Source organism: Sitophilus oryzae, unplaced genomic scaffold, assembly GCF_002938485.1.
Source record: "Sitophilus oryzae breed Bouriz unplaced genomic scaffold, Soryzae_2.0 scaffold_381_pilon_pilon, whole genome shotgun sequence".
In the NCBI taxonomy this organism is placed as follows: Eukaryota; Metazoa; Arthropoda; class Insecta; order Coleoptera; family Curculionidae; genus Sitophilus; species Sitophilus oryzae.
Genome location: NW_022146953.1, coordinates 232,263 through 251,150, shown reverse-complemented (window position 1 = coordinate 251,150; position 18,888 = coordinate 232,263). Strand labels below are relative to the sequence as shown.

At 32.4% G+C, this 18,888-nt stretch overlaps 1 protein-coding gene across 4 annotated transcripts in view; it reads right to left on the bottom strand.

Moving 5' to 3' along the window:
* Positions 1-545: 545 nt before the first annotated feature.
* LOC115885410 (transcriptional activator Myb) overlaps positions 546-18,888 on the bottom strand; it is a 35,622-nt gene continuing 17,279 nt past the window's right edge. The window contains exons 4-11 of one of the 4 annotated variants that reach the window (XM_030904314.1): positions 17,391-17,619; positions 16,225-16,427; positions 14,741-15,403; positions 13,112-13,405; positions 11,598-11,765; positions 10,591-10,704; positions 2,383-2,481; positions 546-1,422 (exon numbers count right to left, since the gene is read on the bottom strand). In XM_030904314.1, coding sequence (XP_030760174.1) covers positions 1,303-1,422; positions 2,383-2,481; positions 10,591-10,704; positions 11,598-11,765; positions 13,112-13,405; positions 14,741-15,403; positions 16,225-16,427; positions 17,391-17,619 — 1,890 coding nt within the window. In that variant the 3' untranslated portion in view covers positions 546-1,302. The remainder of the gene's footprint in view (positions 1,423-2,382; positions 2,482-10,590; positions 10,705-11,597; positions 11,766-13,111; positions 13,406-14,740; positions 15,404-16,224; positions 16,428-17,390; positions 17,620-18,888) is intronic. The other 3 variants (XM_030904315.1, XM_030904316.1, XM_030904317.1) reach the window with 3 other exon arrangements.

Sequence of the window (18,888 nt, the reverse complement as noted above, 5' to 3'; positions counted from 1 at the left end):
GAATTGAGTGGGCGTTCGATAGTGGTCGCGCTATTAGAACTCTGAATTCAAAAATCGATATCTCGAAATCTATTAGAAATAATAGATTGTAGTTTTTTCAAGAACTTTGTTAATATTTCTGCTGTGTTTTCTTTGTAGACAGTATGTGAAAATCTTTATCAATAAAAAAATTACACGATTGCTGAAAATTGCTATGCTCTAAAAGTAAATGGATGGATTGTTTACAATTTTTGAATTGAAAAAACAACCTTATCGAATTTTTCTTATGTAAACATATTGTAAAATATGCGATCTTGAAAATAAAAAAAAGTTTCAATATCTAAAGTGGTTCTTGAGTTATGGCCTGTTATGTGTTAAAAAGTTGAGTTTTAAATTATCGCGATTACTGCCGTTTTCTCGTTATAAAAAAATGACACCCTAACGATATCCTTATAATTCCATTTCAGATGCTCGGAAACATGTCTAATGATTTTATCTAGTTATCTCTTGAAAAAAAAGTTTTTTAAAAATAAGCGGTTTGCGATCGTGATTTTACTTTACTTGAGCGTATCGGCAACGCCGCAACAGCACACCGTAGCGACTTAATAAGATCCCTATGCGATTTACTTCCACACATGTAAATGCCGACCCAAAAGTAACAGTTGCCAGCACGGTATATTACTAGGTTTGTATAGAATTCATACCTCTACGTCAATAGTGTCATTGCAAGGCTCTCAGCTTGCAACACGAACGTTTTTAAGGTTATTGCATCTATGTACCGAGCGATTGAATAAAAACGATGTCACGGTAGTCGTTGAAATCATATTTTACTTTGAGATTTACTATAGCTAGTGTTTACTAGGCTACTGTGACATTGTTTTCATTCAATACCACGGTGTATACCGTGTAAAGTCAGAAAAATAATATAGTTTTAGTACCAGACAGTTACTGGTACATACTTTTTGATCAAACACAGTATATAAGTTTTATAATATATACAGTATGTCCTCGGTTCGTCTTTACAAGATATATTTTTTGCAACAATTAAATTCAACTGTATTTTCATAATATTTTTGTTTATTTTACTCTAAAACGGTAAGAATGCATTTTTTCTCAAAAAAGTTAATAAAAAAGTGTTTCCTTTTCTAAAGACAATCCGGGGACACACTGTACAATAGTCCTATTTTAAATCTACCTGTACAAGATCTTTTAAAAGACCATCGAGAGTAATATTAAATATAATTAAAGAATATTATTAAAGTTTATTTTTTAATTTTCAAAATTTAAAGCTAGCTTATATAGTATCTTATCGATAGGGATATACTAAAAATTAAGGGATCTCGGTTTCAAACCGTTGTTTTTGAGGAATTTGTGAGCCATTTCGGTGAGGTCCAACTGGTCTTGGGTGCGTCCGCAAGCAATAATAGCCCATAAACGATCAATCTGTGAAGTAAAATTCATCAAATAACACCAAAAACTAACATTTTACCAAAAATTCTAAATTTTAGGCACTTTTTCGTTACATATATAGGTCGTTTTTAAATATTTTTAACATTTTAGAACTATATAGTCTGTCCAGCGAAAGAATATATGACATGAACGACAGTTTTCAAGTAATTTTAAATCAAAAACAAGTCTCCAAAAAATCCTATACTTTAAAACAGATACGTCTACAAAAACCATTGACGTTCTGTTAAAATGACATTTTTAACTTGATATTTAAACTTCAAAATTAACAATTACTACCTGATAACAATTACTTAATTAATTTTTCTTTAAGAGGCTATCGCTTCTTTCATTATAATTTTGGCGTTATTAAAATTTATTCTGTGCCCTGTGTCCCATGAATGCTCACAAATCTTAGATTTGTGTATCTGTTTTAAAAAACTAAATTAGCTGAATTTAAATATTTTTAATAGTTTTTTTCTTTATTCTTTGTATTTTAGATAAACGAGATAAACTTTCCGAAACGTTAAGCAACATTTTTTTAAAACAAGTCTGTCGAAATCATATGTTCCCCCGTGCTGTTCTGCTTTTAATTGAAACTTTCAACTTCCAACGTGTTGATATAATTTTTTCTTTTTAACTGACTATCCTGTATACAGGATGTTTAAAATTCGCCTGTCAACTTTAAGGTTCTCGGAAACGGTAAAAGATACAGGGTGGCGTCAAAAATCACTTGAGGCGTATCTTTTTTCTGAGACCGTCAACATTGTTTTTTTTTAGCCACCCTGTCTCTTTTACCCATTGGTGAAAGACGAATTTAAAACACCCGGTATGAACTCTAAGTAATATTATAAAAAAAACTCCTTACATAATATTAAAAAAAAGATAAAGCAATTTTTTGAAAAGAATTCCCATTCACATATGGTTTTTGGGGGCTACTTTTGTTTAGAGTCTCACCTTGGGGGCCCTAGGTCGCGTCTCCTCGAAAGTGATCCGCTTGGCTGCGGTGCTACGGGTTTCCGAGACGTTATTGGCACCCCTTGCTGCAGAAGCGGGCTGGGAAGAGCACAAGGAGATACAATACAAGAGCTACTACGACAGTACACTTTTATAGACTACATCAAGCATAGACAAAACTCTATGTAGATTTAAAGCATTCGTTTGTAAATTAAAATCAAAAATATCCTCTTAAATACGGCAATAACTTGTTTAATTTAAACGGAACACCCTGTCTATTTTAGGAGAATCACGTGCATAATTTAATTGTCTATCAAATTGTATTATACCATTTTTACCTATCCCTTCATGTTTTCGTAGAAAATGCATTTTCTTATAATTTAGACCTCATTTATCAATATACCCATGGAATATTGACATTTTAGATTGTTTTTACAGCAACAAATGTACAAAATATACAGGCGCTAAAAACGATAATATTACTAACCCGTTTGTATACAAAAAGAAAACTATTTAAATCTTTATAAAAGAGTATACCATTAATTAAATATACCACTATTATTTCCGCCCAAATATTAATTAATTACGTACTTAATTGTGTTAGTTAATAAATTATTCGAAATAAATGTAGATATGAATCAGAAATCAACATAATAATAAGTTATGAAAATGAACGTCTCTGTTGTTATAAATAATCATTCGTCAAAAAATGAAATAACATTTTTAAGGTGACACAAACAGCCAATTAATGCAGTTTGAATACTGGAATCATATTAATTGGTCCTCTTTAACAAATATTAAACAGTTTTTATTTTATTTTTTAATTTTCACTCTTTAAAAATTTGTTACATCATTAAAAATAATCTAAAATGTCAATATTCCATGGGTATATTGATAAATGAGATCTAAATTATAAGAAAATGCATTTTCTACGAAAACTTGAAGAGATAGGTAAAAAATGGTATAATACAATTTGATAGACAATTAAATTGTGCATCTGATTCCCCTAAAATATACAGGGTGTTCCATTTAAATTAAACAAGTTATTGCCGATTAAAGCCAGAAATTATTTAAAATAAATTTTTAGACACGCTGTAGGAGGCTATTTTTATTATTGCAACACAATAACTGATCAATATATATAAACTTCAGTAAATATTTAGTATTAAAAACTTCGATACCCTTGGAGAAATGAAGTTTTAAAATGGTTACTGCAATTTAACAAAATTGAAAATATTTCAAAAACGGTAAAGTTTAAGTGTGGTAAACCTTAATCAAATTTACCTTTATTTTAATGGTAGAAATTAAAAATGTAATAATATACAGGGTGTCCCATTTAAAAAAATACAACTTTGATATTTTTAAATTGTGCCTCTAATAGTCGTTCAACGAACCCCCCAAAAAAGCTAATAAATCTTAAACAAATGTCTGGTCACGTAGTCCAAAATATACTGTGTTAATACAGAAAAAAAAACAAACAACAAATAAAATGTGTGAGGAATATAACAAGAGGCGTGGAATAAGGAGGGATAATAAAAACAGGATTAATACGTCAATAATACATAATACAAATCCTAGGTCGCGTAATATCATACAGTCGAAAAAAAACAGCGTCAAAGAAGGCTGCGGAACGATACTCGATGATAATTTTGGCGAGGTCAAGCGCTAGACGTCGCTTACTTTACTCTTCATTATTTTTTAATGGCGTTTACCGCCTTAAGAAGGTTGTAATTTATTATTATATTGAGTTAAAATTATTTTTAAATGTGGAAAACTGTCGCCAATTATTATCATTCCGCAGGTATCTGTGAGGCTATTTTTTTTTTCGATCATACGGTATTTGTGGTCTAGAATTCTAACGTGAGAATTGTGGTGATGAGAGCATGCAAGCAAAGCAGAAAAAAATATAGTAAAGGTTATAACAGAAAATAAAATTATATCACTAATTTTAATGGATTTTTTTTTCAAAAAAATTCTACGGGTCTAAAAGAAAAATATAAACTATCTTCACAAATACTTGTAGTGTTTTTGCTTGGAATATAACGTAATAACTCTTCTCTCTCATTAACCGGTTTTTTTTGTGACACGGTGTATAAGAAACGACGAAAATTTTTTTAAAAATATAACTCATCATTCTCTTGTGTTCTTGACAAAAAAAAATTGTATGTTGTAAAGCCACATCAAGGACCTCGAAATCAGAGAAATAAATGAGTGGTTTCAATTATACTTTATAGGTACTTAAAAACATAAAGAGTGTTCAGCCTTCGTTCAATGCTACGTCATCATTATATTATGTCAAATATGAGTTTTAGAGTGTGTCTGAGATCAGTTCATATTGTTTGTGCGTTCCTATGTTTGTGTGTTCCGTTTTTTTTCGGCATTTATTATTTTTTTATTAATTGTTTATAAACTTCTAAGCTGTCTGAAACCACTAACGTATTCCACTTATTTCGACGTTATGAATGAATAAGCTTAAAGATATTCAAAAAAAAAAACGATGTTAGTAGTTGTTAAAAAGGTAGAGGACTAGTAGAGGGTTAAACTAAAAAATAAAAACAGTACATTCATTTTTGAAATACCTTTATTTTGTATTGTTAAAAAAAACATAAACAATTCTGTCTTACAAAAGGAAGCGTTATACAAGCTAAGACCAAATAAGGAAATAAAATTATACAAAAATGCATGAACCACTAAATTGAGATTACCATTAAAATTAACTTAACTACTTGGTTAATAACTTTTTAGTAATTTCATTTCAATTTGATTATTAATATTATTAGTTTTTTTTAGGTTAAATTTAGTGATTCAGTGTTAACAAACTTACAAAATAATCTACATGCACAAAACTAAAAAAAAAATCATAAAGATACCTTATGATACGAAAAAAAAAAAAAAAATTTTAGTTGGTAACAAAAATATCACCAACTAAAACTGTCAAAGTAAAGTCTACTTAATTTCGATCATAGAAGGCATCGTATTACAAGTTATATTTGTTTAATATAATAAAAAATAATATCATGCATGTATAGGTTAGAGAAAACGTTACAAAATAAAGGTATTTATTATCACGCGGTATAAAAATTTTGAACAAATTGGCACACTGAAAAGAATACTAAGGGCTGGCAAAGGTTAGTCTTGGGTCGAGATTTCCGTATGTCAGAAGAGTACAATGCGTTTATAATGTACTGAACAAAGAGAGAACATTAAACAGTAAACACGTTGCCAAACGTATTAAATAAACCGAGAAACTGTGCACATCGCTAAGAGACGTGGAAGGGGATATAGCAGATTTGTCGCAGTTGACCGGTCGACCCAATCAATACCTCTGTCAGTACTTAAAGTTCTAGTAAAAGGTGAACGTCATAAGTTCAGCTTCACGATTTAATTACGTCTCGTGACACTTAATTTGTTTATTTACTAACGAGTCGTTGTAATTTTCCCTATAGCTTGAATTTTTTTTAAGTGCAAGCTAGAAACACTTGCATTTTTGGTAAAAATAAGTGGAATCGAGAGTGGGTGTTCGATAGTGGTCGCGCTATTAGAACTCTCAATTCAAAAATCGATATCTCGAATAGATTGTAGTTTTTTCAAGAACTTTGTTAATATTTCTGCTGTATTTTCTTTGTAGACAGTATATGAAAATCTTTATCAATAAAAAAATTACACAGTTGCTGAAAATTGCCATGCTCTAAAAGTAAATGGATGGATTGTTTAAAATAATTTTTGAATGGAAAAAACAACCTTATCGAATTTATCTTATGTAAACATATTGTAAAATATCCGATCTTGAAAATAATAAAAAGTTTCAATATCTAAAGTGGTTCTTGAGTTATGGCCTGTTATGTGTTAAAAAGTTCAGTTTTTAAATTATCGCTATTACTAACGTTTTGTCGTTATAAAAAAATGACACCTTAACGATATCCTTATAATTCCATTTCAGATGCTCAGAAACATGTCTAATGATTTTATCTAGTTATCTCTTGAAAAAGTCTTTTAAAAATAAGCGGTTTGCGATGGTGATTTTACTTTACTTAAAGATGTACAGGCAACGCCGCAACAATACACCGTCGCATTTCTCTCACTCCGACTTAATAAGATCCCTATGCGATTTACTTCCACACATGTAAATGCCGACCCAAAAGTAACAGTTGCCAACACGGTATAAACTATTCTCGCTTGCTTCTTCCAAAAAAAAAACGATTAAAATCATTTTAAATTGTACTTAAACCTAATAGAATGATGTGCAATGATTTTTTATCGAAAAAAAAAGAAATAGTATATAGAAAAAAATAAACACGTAGTGCGGTCGATATCTACAGTTGTTGTATAAAACTAAAATTAATTGAAATTAAAAAAAAACATTATATAACAATAATTATACGTTGTGCTCATCTGGTAACACGGGCAGTATTCTAGGTTTCTTTTTACAAGGGTTGTTTTTAAATTTTACAGACAAAAAAAATAACTAAAATAACAGAAAAGAAAATATATTATTTTTTCTAAAATTTATTAAGAATAAGTTAAGAATAAATAGGTTTAATGAATCTTTGATTCAGTGATATTAGTTTTGGCTTAAAATATCTTATTTTGACTTGGTCAAATCAAGTATATACAGGGTGGAACTCAATTGAGTGACTTTTATTACCATTTAATACTAATATTCGTGTAAAAACTGTATGCAACTAAATAATAAGCCCGACTACTATCTTGACGTCATACGTCATTATATCGGGCCTCTATCTTCGCGAAGGCTGTGGTAAAAAAAAACGTCAAGAGAACTCATAGTAAACTATAAAGTTATATTAATAAATTTAGTATAAAACTAAAAAAAAAACTTCACTAGTTTGACGCTAGAAGATTAATTTCGGTGATAAAAAGTAAATTGTAAGTTTTAATAATATGGTTTATGAATTATTTCATATTTATGTCATAAAAAACAATAAATCAATACAAATATTCATGTAAAAGCCATAGACAACTATGCAATAAGTTCGACTATTATCGTGACGTCATTAATCGTTGTATCGGGCCTTACTTTTAAGAAGGTTGTGGTCGCATAGTGAACTTTAAAGTTATATTGATAAATTCACGTATTTCTTCAAAAGAAATATTCTTCAATGACTGTTGTTTTGACTAATTGTATATTTGGCAATAACTGGTCAATTATAAACAGAATAAAACTAAAAAAAAAACTTCACTAGCCCGAATTTAACAGCTAAGTACATATAACGCTTATTCTAATTAAGAAAAATTAAATATAACCCTTTAATATACCTAGAATACGCCCAACATCTTAAATTTAACAACACAAATAACAAAACAAATTAAAAATATAAAGTAATAATAAAAAAGGAGGCGCTTCACTTTTTTGGCTTGCCCGATAAAAAACGAAAAAATACAGAAAAATAAACAAATTATCAAGTCAAAAAAAATTAAATAATACTTGCGGTTTAATTATTCTTTCTTGAGAGAAGTTAGACAAGGAAAGGCGCATGTACAGGGTGAGAGAAAAGAAAAACTATAAGGTTTTTTTGGTGAAAGGAATGCTTTGGTCAATCTTAATGCTACAAGATGGCAGCACAGACTAGACAGAGACCACAGAATATACCAGGAGTGTACTAAAGCGACATCTGTCAGCTGTTTTTTGCGATGTATTTATGTTAAAATCTCAGAAAAATAAGTAAAAATGGTTGCTAATATGCATGTAAAACCATATGAAAACATATAATAAGGTCGACTAATGTCGTGACGTCACAAAACCTTGACTCCGGCCCCTATTTTTACGGAAGTCGTGGTCACGTTTCTGTTTAGACGTGTGCAATGTTGCCGTATTGACAGAAACATCAGTTAAAATAAAGAAGAAAAAATAGTGTGTATAAAAATATGATTTTTAGAATATCAATACAATCTATACTAATATATAAAATCCTTAAGTGACTGACATACTGATTAATCACGATCCTGCTCAAACCACTCAACGTAAGAAGCTCAAGGGATTTTTCGAAATTCCAGTTCCAAGAGGGTGAAACCACCCCTCAAATATTACAATATTTTTTATTTAAAAAACGGTCAAGTTTCCGAAAAAACGCTTAAGCAGGTATATTTTATTTCGTTTTTTACATATTTTAAGATTTTTCAAAAATGTATACAGGGTGTTTCGAAAAATCTGGTCATTGATTAATCACGATCCTGCTTAAAGCGCTTGACGTAAAAAGCTGATTTTTGGAAAACAGATTGACTTTAGGGTGTAGAGGTTCGATATGAAGGGATTTTTCGAAACTCGAATTCTAAGGGGGTGAAACTATCCCTCAACTATCCCTCTATACTGGGTGTTTCATAAAATCTGACCACTGAGTAATCGCGATTCTGCTTAAACTGCTTGACGTTTAAAGCTGATTTTTGGCAAACGGATTGACTGTGGGGTGTAGAGGTTCGATAAGGAGGGGTTTCTCGAATCTCAAATTCCAAGAGGGTGAAAACGCTCCTCAAATATTACAATATTTGTTATTTAAAAAACGGTTAGTCTTTCGGGAAAACGCTTGGACACGCATAATTTATTTTGTTTTTTTACATAGTTTGAGATTTTTTAAAAAATCATCAGGATGTTCCAAAAAGTTGGGTAATTTCTTAACCACGATTGTGCTTAAACTGCTCGACGTAAAAAGCTTATTTTTGGCAAACGGATTTTCCGAAAGTCAAATTCCAACGAGATGAAACTACCCCTCAAATATTACCAAGTTATATTAATATCACCATATTGTTTTTTCTCATGCTAATATAAATGTGAGAAAATTTTATCCAGTTTGTATGTTAATGGAAATTCTTGCTTTGCTTTATCATCACCGTTACAAATGATTAATTCGACGCGAACGAAGTCGCTGGTACACGCTAGTATAATTATAAAATAATAATAATTGATGACGACGGTTCTATGTGTACTTATTTTTCTGAGAGTAAAATACTTATCAAATATCCCTGGTATATTTTGCGAATAGAGAGACAAAACTTACATAAGAAATCATGCAGTTTGCAAGATTGAAAATAAATGGTATATTATGTATGTGTTTATGATATAGAGAGATATATTATAGTGATATGATTATTTATATTCTTATGTCGTTTAGGCACAATTATTGTCAGTCTAATTTAATTCATCATCTATGGCACAGAAAATTTATGGTAATTATACAGGGTGTCCCAGAAATAAGTGCAAGTATTTTAAAGGGTGGTAGATCTCGATAAAGGAAACATATTTTCTCTTTATCGTTTTTCAAATAAGTCCAAAATAACGGAGTTATTTTACTTTGAAAATTTCCAAAAAAAAAATGATTTTTTGCTAAAATTTTGAGAACTAGTGGATCTTTTCTGGATTTTCTTTCTTGTAAATTTAATTTAATACCTATGTTACCATATTATCAAGAAATTATGTTTTTTAACTAAAAAAATTTCTCAAAAAATTTCGAATTTTAAAAACATTTTTTTCGCGAAAAAAACTTCATAGACGTGTTTCCGGGGTTGAAGTATACTACCAGTTAAACTTGCACTTTTTTCTGGGACACCCTGTATATAAGGCGTCCCTTAAATAAGTACAAATATTCCTAAAAATGGCAGATATAGATTGAATAAATATTAATTTTCTATTCTAAAAAAAATCTCCGTTTTGAGAACCACAGATTTACTCCACTCCCCATGTTGCCACATTTAAAAAAAATGTAAGGAACCTACATCTCTAAAGTTTTGTAGAATTTCTGGAAATTTTATAAAAAAAATTATTTCCAACATTTTTTTTTCGCGAAAAATAAAACTACCTCTACCAGTTAAAACATCTGCACTTTTTTCAAGAAACACCCTATATAATTTAGCGTTTTGCTATGTCAACTGAATTATATAAGCTAAACTTTGAAACTAAAACATTATTTCTAGTCCTACTATGACAGACGTTTTTTTAATACGAATTAAAAAATATATACTTTTAAATTAGACCAAACATAATCAATCTATGCCTCATAAAATATACGGTTATTGTGCTTTAGTAAATCTAGTTAGTATGTCTTCTTAAAATATATGTAAGTACTAGTGCCATTTACGCACAACAGGTACGGAAAATTTATAAAAATAAAAAGGCGTCGTGGTAGGAGATTGGGGGAGATTAATTTTGGGAGGTTAGGAGGGAAAATAGTCACCAAATTGAAACCAGCTGTTCGGTACCTTTGAGGACGACGTGGGAGGCACGTAATCCAGAGCCGTCACCCCTAGGGAGTCCTTCATTATGGACGGGGGCGTGGAAAACAAGATGGAGGTATCGTCTCCTAAAGACTTGCTCTGTAATTAACAGTAAAATATGTCAAAAGAGAGATCAACGCCATAAAAAAAGTCAAAGACATCTAACTAAGAAGGAGACACAACACTCCATTTGTTTAAAATCATACATATAGGCAATACCAATTAAAGTTTTAGTGACGTAAAAGGGCGCAATTTTTAAATTAATCGTTGCCAACCACTGGAATTTAAATTTCCCTCTGCGGATTCAGGTGGTAGCTCTGCTGCAAAAAACGCCAAGTTGCCTCATATTTTTTTTATTTCCTGACGTTGTCATTCGTTTTGAAACTTTAGTTTTGTATTACGAGTTTTTGGTTTAAATGAATTGTTGTTGTGATACTTGTGTCTGTGATATTGTTCTTTTTAGAACCTCTTTTAGTGCGAATTGTACAAGATTAAGTCTAACGAAAAAAAGAATAGAAATATGATTGCACAAACTTAAAATTAATTTCTCACTGAACACACTTGCTTCCTTGGCTATATAAAAGCCGCCGATAAAAGAGTAATTAATACAATTTTTAAATTAAAAAACGCAAAAAACAAGCGTCGTTACACAATGGGAATAAGATTATGACCAATTATGACAATATGATGACAATGAAAAGTAGGTTTCCATAACAATGTATAATAAAACTGTGATTATTTTGGAAATACGTGCAACTTTTAATGCGCCTGCGCAAAGTAAGGTCCTAGAGAAAGACAACCCTATTGAACGTTTCATAGGTGCAATAAAGAAGGTTTGAAAATGGCATGTCGTGATGTTGGAGACGTATTTTTTAATGCTAAACTTATGGCGTTGATTTATCCACGTAAATATATATGATCTAGGGTTTTGTCTTGTTTAAGTTAGAGGTCTTTGACTTTATTTTAATGCTTAATTATTTTATGACACTTACCGGCGTTTCTACGGCAAATGACATATCGGACGACACGCACGACGACATCGACGTGGAGGCCCAAGATGGCGCCAACGCCTTCCGCACCCTCTTGTTCGGGAGGACGTTTTCTTTGTCTGCTGCATTTCCCACCACTTTTCGTTTGCCTGTCAGATAGCCGCTGTCGTTCTGAAAAACGCAAACCAGACCTCAAGTCAATCCAAAAAAGAGAAAAAACGCGCTTTAAAAAAGATAAATAACGCTTGTAAAGCATGAAGCCGGTAGGTATGCAACCAGTAATACACCTAATCCTGAAAGAAGCAGGTGACAGCGTTCATCGATGAAGTAGACGAATCAGATTGTTTTATTTGGCGCGTGCTGTTCAACGAAAAGGATAGACGTATGCAAGATTGATATTTCTATTTCTTTTCTTTGGCTTCACTTTCCACTCATTGTGCAAATGCGGTACTAGAAATATATTCTTATAATATATTTGATTGAGACACGCTCATTCGAGGCCGGATGAGATCGGATATCACGTGAGTAAGAGATGCGACTCACAGTCACGAAATGCAAAAGACTGACAAAAATGACAGGCTTACGTTTGTCGGGACCCAGGCTCGAGACGCGACTGTAAGGCCGAAGACCGCGGTTCGTATTCCTCGTAAGCAGAGTAGGTCCCATCCAGATTAGCCTTAACAGCAAAGAGGAGACGCTAACTTAAATTACAATACAATCAAGGGGCAAATTTTTAGGACTAGGTGTAATGTTGGTTGCATATTATATAACTTCACCAAAAATCCGGCAAATTTTGATGGGGTTCGTGTGAAACGAAATGACAAGCTAAACGAAAAAATGTTGAGAATTTGCAGAATGTATTAGTCAACGAAAAAAGAATACACCATCAAGAATTTAAAAATTAAATAATTTCACAGAATGATATATCCTTTTTATCGTTGAATACAATAAGAAAAATCCTTTCAACCACACTAATATCACTGTATTATACCGTACGATCGAAAAAAAAACGGCGATCGATGACATTCACCATATAATTTTACATATAAAACAGACAGCGATCTTCATTTCGAAGCCATCGCTGACGCCGGTTTTTTTCCGATCAGATTATATTATTTCATTGTTTTTTTTTAAAGTAAGGTTACGAAAGTTCACGAAAATACCCGAAAGAGTTATTACATATCCAAACAAACACAAAGCATAGAAAGGCACAAAAGGTTATTCTATATTATAAAATAGTGTCTCTGAATAAGTGTTCGGTATTTCACTGGGTGATTTCGACACTTACTCAGAAACACCCAGTATTTATCATATCAGCCAAATTTATCTTAGTTTTTCAAAAAATTCAATTAAAATAAAAACAAAATCCCAAGTGTTTTTCAAAAATGACTCGCCTGTATGTCAGTATATACCAAATCCCGTATTTTTTTTAACCGAAAAAAATTAAAAAATTACAGGGGTGAGCCTTTTTTGAAAAACACTTTGTATATTTTACAGAACCTGGTCGATATACTTACCGTCGCAGTGGTCACCATACTCGTATCGGTCTCATATTGCGAGCTGTCCTGATCTTTCTTCATTATCTCCGTGATGTCCTCCAGCCTGGACGGCGTGTCCGGCATGTTCGAAACAGGGCCGGACTTCCTTTCCAGATCTGCCAAAGCCTTCTTGAACGGTGTAGGCGTGCGAGGCGTGTCCTCGTTCAAAAATAACCTCTTGTTAGGCGTTGAAGATGCATCAGAGGTTGAAGGTCCGACGTCTGGTTTGATACAAGGCCCGTGAGGGGTACTAAGAGGACTATAATCCCGATCCTTGACAGATAAACAAAGAAACATGATCATTTTCCATAGTACCAGCTTTAGAACGGTCAAAATCGGTCCAAAAATAACGTTAAATCCCTCTAGAACCATTTTTAGAACCGCTAACTGCATTACAACCTCTAAAAATGTTTTAGAATCGATCCAAAAACAAGTAAAATGAGTTCGTAAACGCTAAGACCCTCTTCGAAGCGGCTCTAAAGGAATAAAATCTAGTTAGAACCGCTAATGTCACTCTAGAACCGCTAAAAATAGTTTAGCGGTTGTATTAGCGATTCAAAAGCGGTTTTAATCGTACTAGAGAAGTTTCTAAACAGTTTCAATAGTTTTATACGAATTTTAGCGGTTCCTAAAACAATTTTAGCGGTTCTAATGTAGCTTTAGCAGTTCTAAAATGTTTTAATTCTTTCATAACATTTGTTTTTTGTGGTTATTTACAATATAACTTAGAGTCACTAAAGATGTTTAATTTAGCAACTCTAAAACATCTAAAGAACTTTTAGAACTGCTACAGAACTGCTACTGGTACCCTAGAACCGCGAAAGGTGCTTTAGCGCTTCTAGAAAAGCTTCTAAAACGCTTTGGCGGTCCTATGGTAGGTTTTATTTTGACACTATCTATTTCAAAGCAGTTTTAATCATTCCAGAGGCGTATCAAAACAAATCTTCAAAAATTCTTGTCTAATTTTAGCGGTTCTATACAACTTTAGCAATTCTGTAGTGAATTTTATTATGAGATTAGCGATTTTAAAGCCACTTTCCTCATTCTAGAAGAGTTTCTAGCGGTTCCAGGCTAACTTTACCACTTCAAAAAAGCTCTAAAACAACTTTAGCGGTTCTAAAAATTTGTTTTGACGTTTTCACAAAAATTATATTTTACTCTACTAATTCTAGGAAAGGTTCTAAAATATTTTAAGGATTCTATATTAATTTTAAAACAAATTATCGCTTTTAGCGAAAAGTTAGCGGGTCTAAAGTAGTTCTAACAATGCTAGTGAGGCTTCTAAAATGATTTTAGCTGTTTTATAGTGAAGATAAAGGTTTCATGGAGAACTGCAATAGGTTTTGTCGGTTTCATATAGGTATTATTGATATTAGAGGAGTTTTTGTGAATCTAAATAGTCTTAGCAGTTATAAACAGATATTATAGTTCAATTGTGGTTTTAGCAGTTCTAAAAAAGTTTTTTCAGTTTCAAAAAAAAGAGAGGTTTTTAGTCGTTAAACGTGATTTGATGATCACAGGAAAAAATTTAGAACGCTTAAAAATGTATCCAGGGCAATTTTTTTAGTACAAAAAAGTATGAAATATATCTAAGACCAAAAAACTTACCGGTTTTTTTCGAACGTCCTTCTTGGGTGTCATAACCCCTCCTTTCTTCACAGGGGTCGAACTGAGTGTGACATCAAAGGTGATATGCGACATATTAGGACTGTTAAGGAACTGGGAAGGACTGAACGGCAACTGTTCAATCGGGGAAGCCCCGTTATTGCCCATACGGATCGGACTAAAGATTGTGGGTTTACCACCTTCAAACATCGAGGTCACGTCTTGCGTCAGACGCCTGTCGTGGTGAGAGGCTTCTTCCTTGTCAATTTCATCACTGTCTCTTCGTTTACGTGACCTGGGACCCCTTCTTAGAATGGGAGGGGTAGATGACCTGGTTGAAGGTGCAGCAAGGATAGCTATAGATTGTGCGTACGTCGGAAGTTCAACACGGGATTTCATAAAGTGTTTCGCTCCTTTCAAGGGACTGTAGAGGGCCAAATCAAAGTCAGGGATGGGATCGTCACTCATGGGGGTGAGTTTCACTGGGGAGGGTTGACTGGGGTAAGACAGGGCGTAGTTGTGAGTCTCCGCGATGTTGGAGTGTGCCGGAGAAGGATGGATTCTGTCAAAAGCCGTGGAAGCTCCCGGTGATGGAGTGGGTGCCCCATTTGATAGGCCTCCTATGCTGGACTGGTTGCTGCCTTGGTCGTACATCTCCACCCAATCCTGAAGGAAACAAGAGTTTGACGAAACTGACTTAACTTTAAATCAGTTAACGTATATGTTGAGAACTATTACCAAAATCTATTTTCATAAATAATATTTATTGAAAGAAAAAGCTGTTATTTGTATATATCTGTTACTTTCGAGTAACTAGTATTTTTTACAGGAAAAGTGTTTACACTGTTATTTTTTATACCTGTTATTTACTAAATGTAGTTGTTATTTCGAAACATCAATTACTTTCTAGTAATTGTTATTTAGAAATAACAGTTACTGAAGTATCTGTTATTCAGTAAATAGCCAGAGCAAAAAAATCTTATTCTAAGTCATTGCACTGTTATTCTTTCGTATTATTTCTTAAAAGTTACAACTATTGCAAACTGTTACTTCTAAACAACAGATCCTTAAATAGTAACACTATTTAAAATCGCAAGTTTTTGTACTGTTATTTGTAAATCTCGGTCACTTTCTAGAAACTGTCATTAACGATTAACAGTTACTGGCGTATCTGTTATTTATAAATAACAGAGCAAACTGATATTTTTTCAATCACTGATCGTTAAATACCAACCAGTCTTTTTGTCCCGAGCCATTGCACTGTTATTCTTTAGTGTATTTCTTAAAACTAACAACCGTTGCAATCTGTTACTTCTAAATAACAGATCACGATGCTAAATAGCAACTCTACTTTACATCGCGAGTTATTTCCAACCCAGTTATTTATCGAAAGCAAATTTTCAGTAACTGTTATTTACAAATAACTGTTATTTCCCAAATAACAGACACGGGATGGTGAAATAACAGACCCGTTAAATAATACTCACCTCGTTGTAGAAACTGCTGGTGATCTCCGGCTTTCTGAGTTCGGCATTTTGAGCCGCCATCGCCCTGAGTTGCTCCATGACTTTGTAGTCGGGTTTACGTTGGTTCTTCCTGTTTTTACCCCTGCGACTATCACCCTCCGCTTGTTCGTACCGTCTTCGCATAGTCGAGTTCCAGTGGTTCTTGATAGCGTTGTCCGTTCTTCCTGAAATAAGCCAGAAACGCGTTATAGTTATTTGGAGTGGTCAGAATTAAAATGAATTAAGTCCAATTTCCTACTATTTTAAGATAATGGTCTTTATTAGTTTATAAAATATTGTTTTTTTCCTCTTCACGCATTTTCCAATCTTCACGCATTATAAGCAGTTATAGCCTGTTTCTGTTTGGTTTCTGAATATTCTGTTGATTCTTTTCAGTAGTGAAATGGATCAAGTCCATAAAATTTAACGCTGTGCGCGATTTTAACAGACGTGCTAAAGTTTAGAGCTAATTTTTTTTTTGATAAAATGGATGACAATGAAACAAAGTCTGAACCATTTGTACCAAGCGAATCAGATTATCAGCCATCTCAGAAGTCTGATTCTATCGATTCTGAAAGGATAGTTTGATTTATCATTATTTTCACTATTACTACATCAATAAGTTAGCCTGTTTTTCTTACAACTACTTAGATATCTGGCATGTTTTTAATCTGAATAAAACTGCACGAGGAAGAAAAATCTTATCATTTTATATAGGCGTAAAGTAACACACTCTAAAAGGCAACACATGAAAGATCTTCTTCCCTTTATCCAGCCTATATACCATAATTTTTATAAAAATCCAGAAAACACTATTAATAGACAATGTGAAGTCAACAAATCCCTTAACGACGAAGAAGAATGTACCGATGAACCAATTTATATCTAAAATTTCAAATATTTTCGATAAAATGGTTCAAGTCCAAAAAAGTATAAACAAACGTTCTTAAAAATGACCACAGTGGTATTTTGAGTTACTTTGGTTTGCGATTATACAATTTAAAATATAATAAAGCATTATTGTGTCCATTCCAAGTTTTCTTCTCCAGCTTGTTTTATTTTTATTAAATAACATTGTAATATATTATTACTACAACCTATTAATTCAGTAAGAAAAAAATCCTGTATGTAGTTAATTTTTGACATACCCGGTAACATTTTAGCTATCCTGGCCCACTGGTTGCCCAGCATCTGATGGGCCTGGTAAATGATCTCATCTTCTTGTTCCGTCCAGGCCGATTTTTTTATTTTGGGATTGAGATGGTTGTGCCATCTTTCCCGGCATTGTTTCCCTATCCTGCCCTTCAAATGTCGAGCTATAAGGGTCCATTTCTTCGCCCCGTATACGTTGACCAGTTTCACAACTTTTTCATCCTCCTGTAAATAATAATATAGCTATTTATGTAACAAGTTGCAAAATGAATTTAGGCACTTTTAGATATTAGTGCCTAAAAGAATGTTTGAATGAAACCAAAAACTGTCAATTTCGAAACGCTTTCACAAAAAAAAACATGCCGTTGCTTATTTTGATTTTTTGAACAAGTTTGTTGTTTTGTTTTGCAAAAAGGAACACCCTGTATACGGCCAATGGCCTGAGACTAAAAAAACATCGTCACCATGGGAACCGGACCATCCCCACGGGCTAGGGTACGCTTCCTTTGTTCTTCCTTCACGGTCTGGGGCCTGTATGATAGCCCCAGGCATATAGAAACTACCATTAGGGCTTTCAGATGACTCTACATGTCTATACTCGTTTTAAACATTATTGTATAATAATTCTGTGTTTAAATTTTAAGTAGAAAAAAATAAAACGTAAAAATTGTTGAAATTTACCCTTATTTTTCAGGCCACATTAAATAATATATAAACTAATCAAATTTTTGAAGTACTTTTAATGCAAATGTTAATTATTTAAAAAAAAAAATTAAAAATTTAAAAAATTTTTTTTAATTTTTTTTTATTTTTTTTTTTTTTTTTAATTATTTTCTTTTAATAAAAACTAAAAAAAATCCAAAAAAGTTTTCAAAAAATTCCGAATTTTCAAAATTTTTTTTGGCGTGTTTCTGGGGTTGAACTATACTACAAGTTAAAATACTTGCACTTATTTCTGGGACACCCTGTATAACCTATACCGTGACCTACGCGGCAATAGAGGCCTGAGACAATGATTAGTGACGTCACAAAGGTAGTCCTAATTAGGGACAGTTTTTAAATTTCACGTATTTTTGTCAAAAAAGCCCCAAAACATCTCACGAATTTTTAAGAAACCCATATTAAGTATTGTACAAAATGTTGAATTTAAACCACCTAGAAAATGTTTAATATAAAAAGACACTTAAAATATATTAGACAATATTCGGTAATCTGTGACGTTTAGTGTTGGCTTCAAGTTGCCGACGAAAAAAACGTGTCTAGCGATTTTATGCTCATATGATAAAATATCTCACGAATTTTTAAGAGACCCATATTAAATATTGTACAGAATGTTGAATTTAAACCACCTATAGAAAATGTTTAATATAAATTAAATTAGACTACGTAAAAAGGGGTATCGTTATTTGAATATTCGGTAATCTGTGACGTCAGATAATTAGGTTTAGTGTTGGCTTCAAGTTGCCGACGAAAAAAACGTGTCTAGCGATTTTA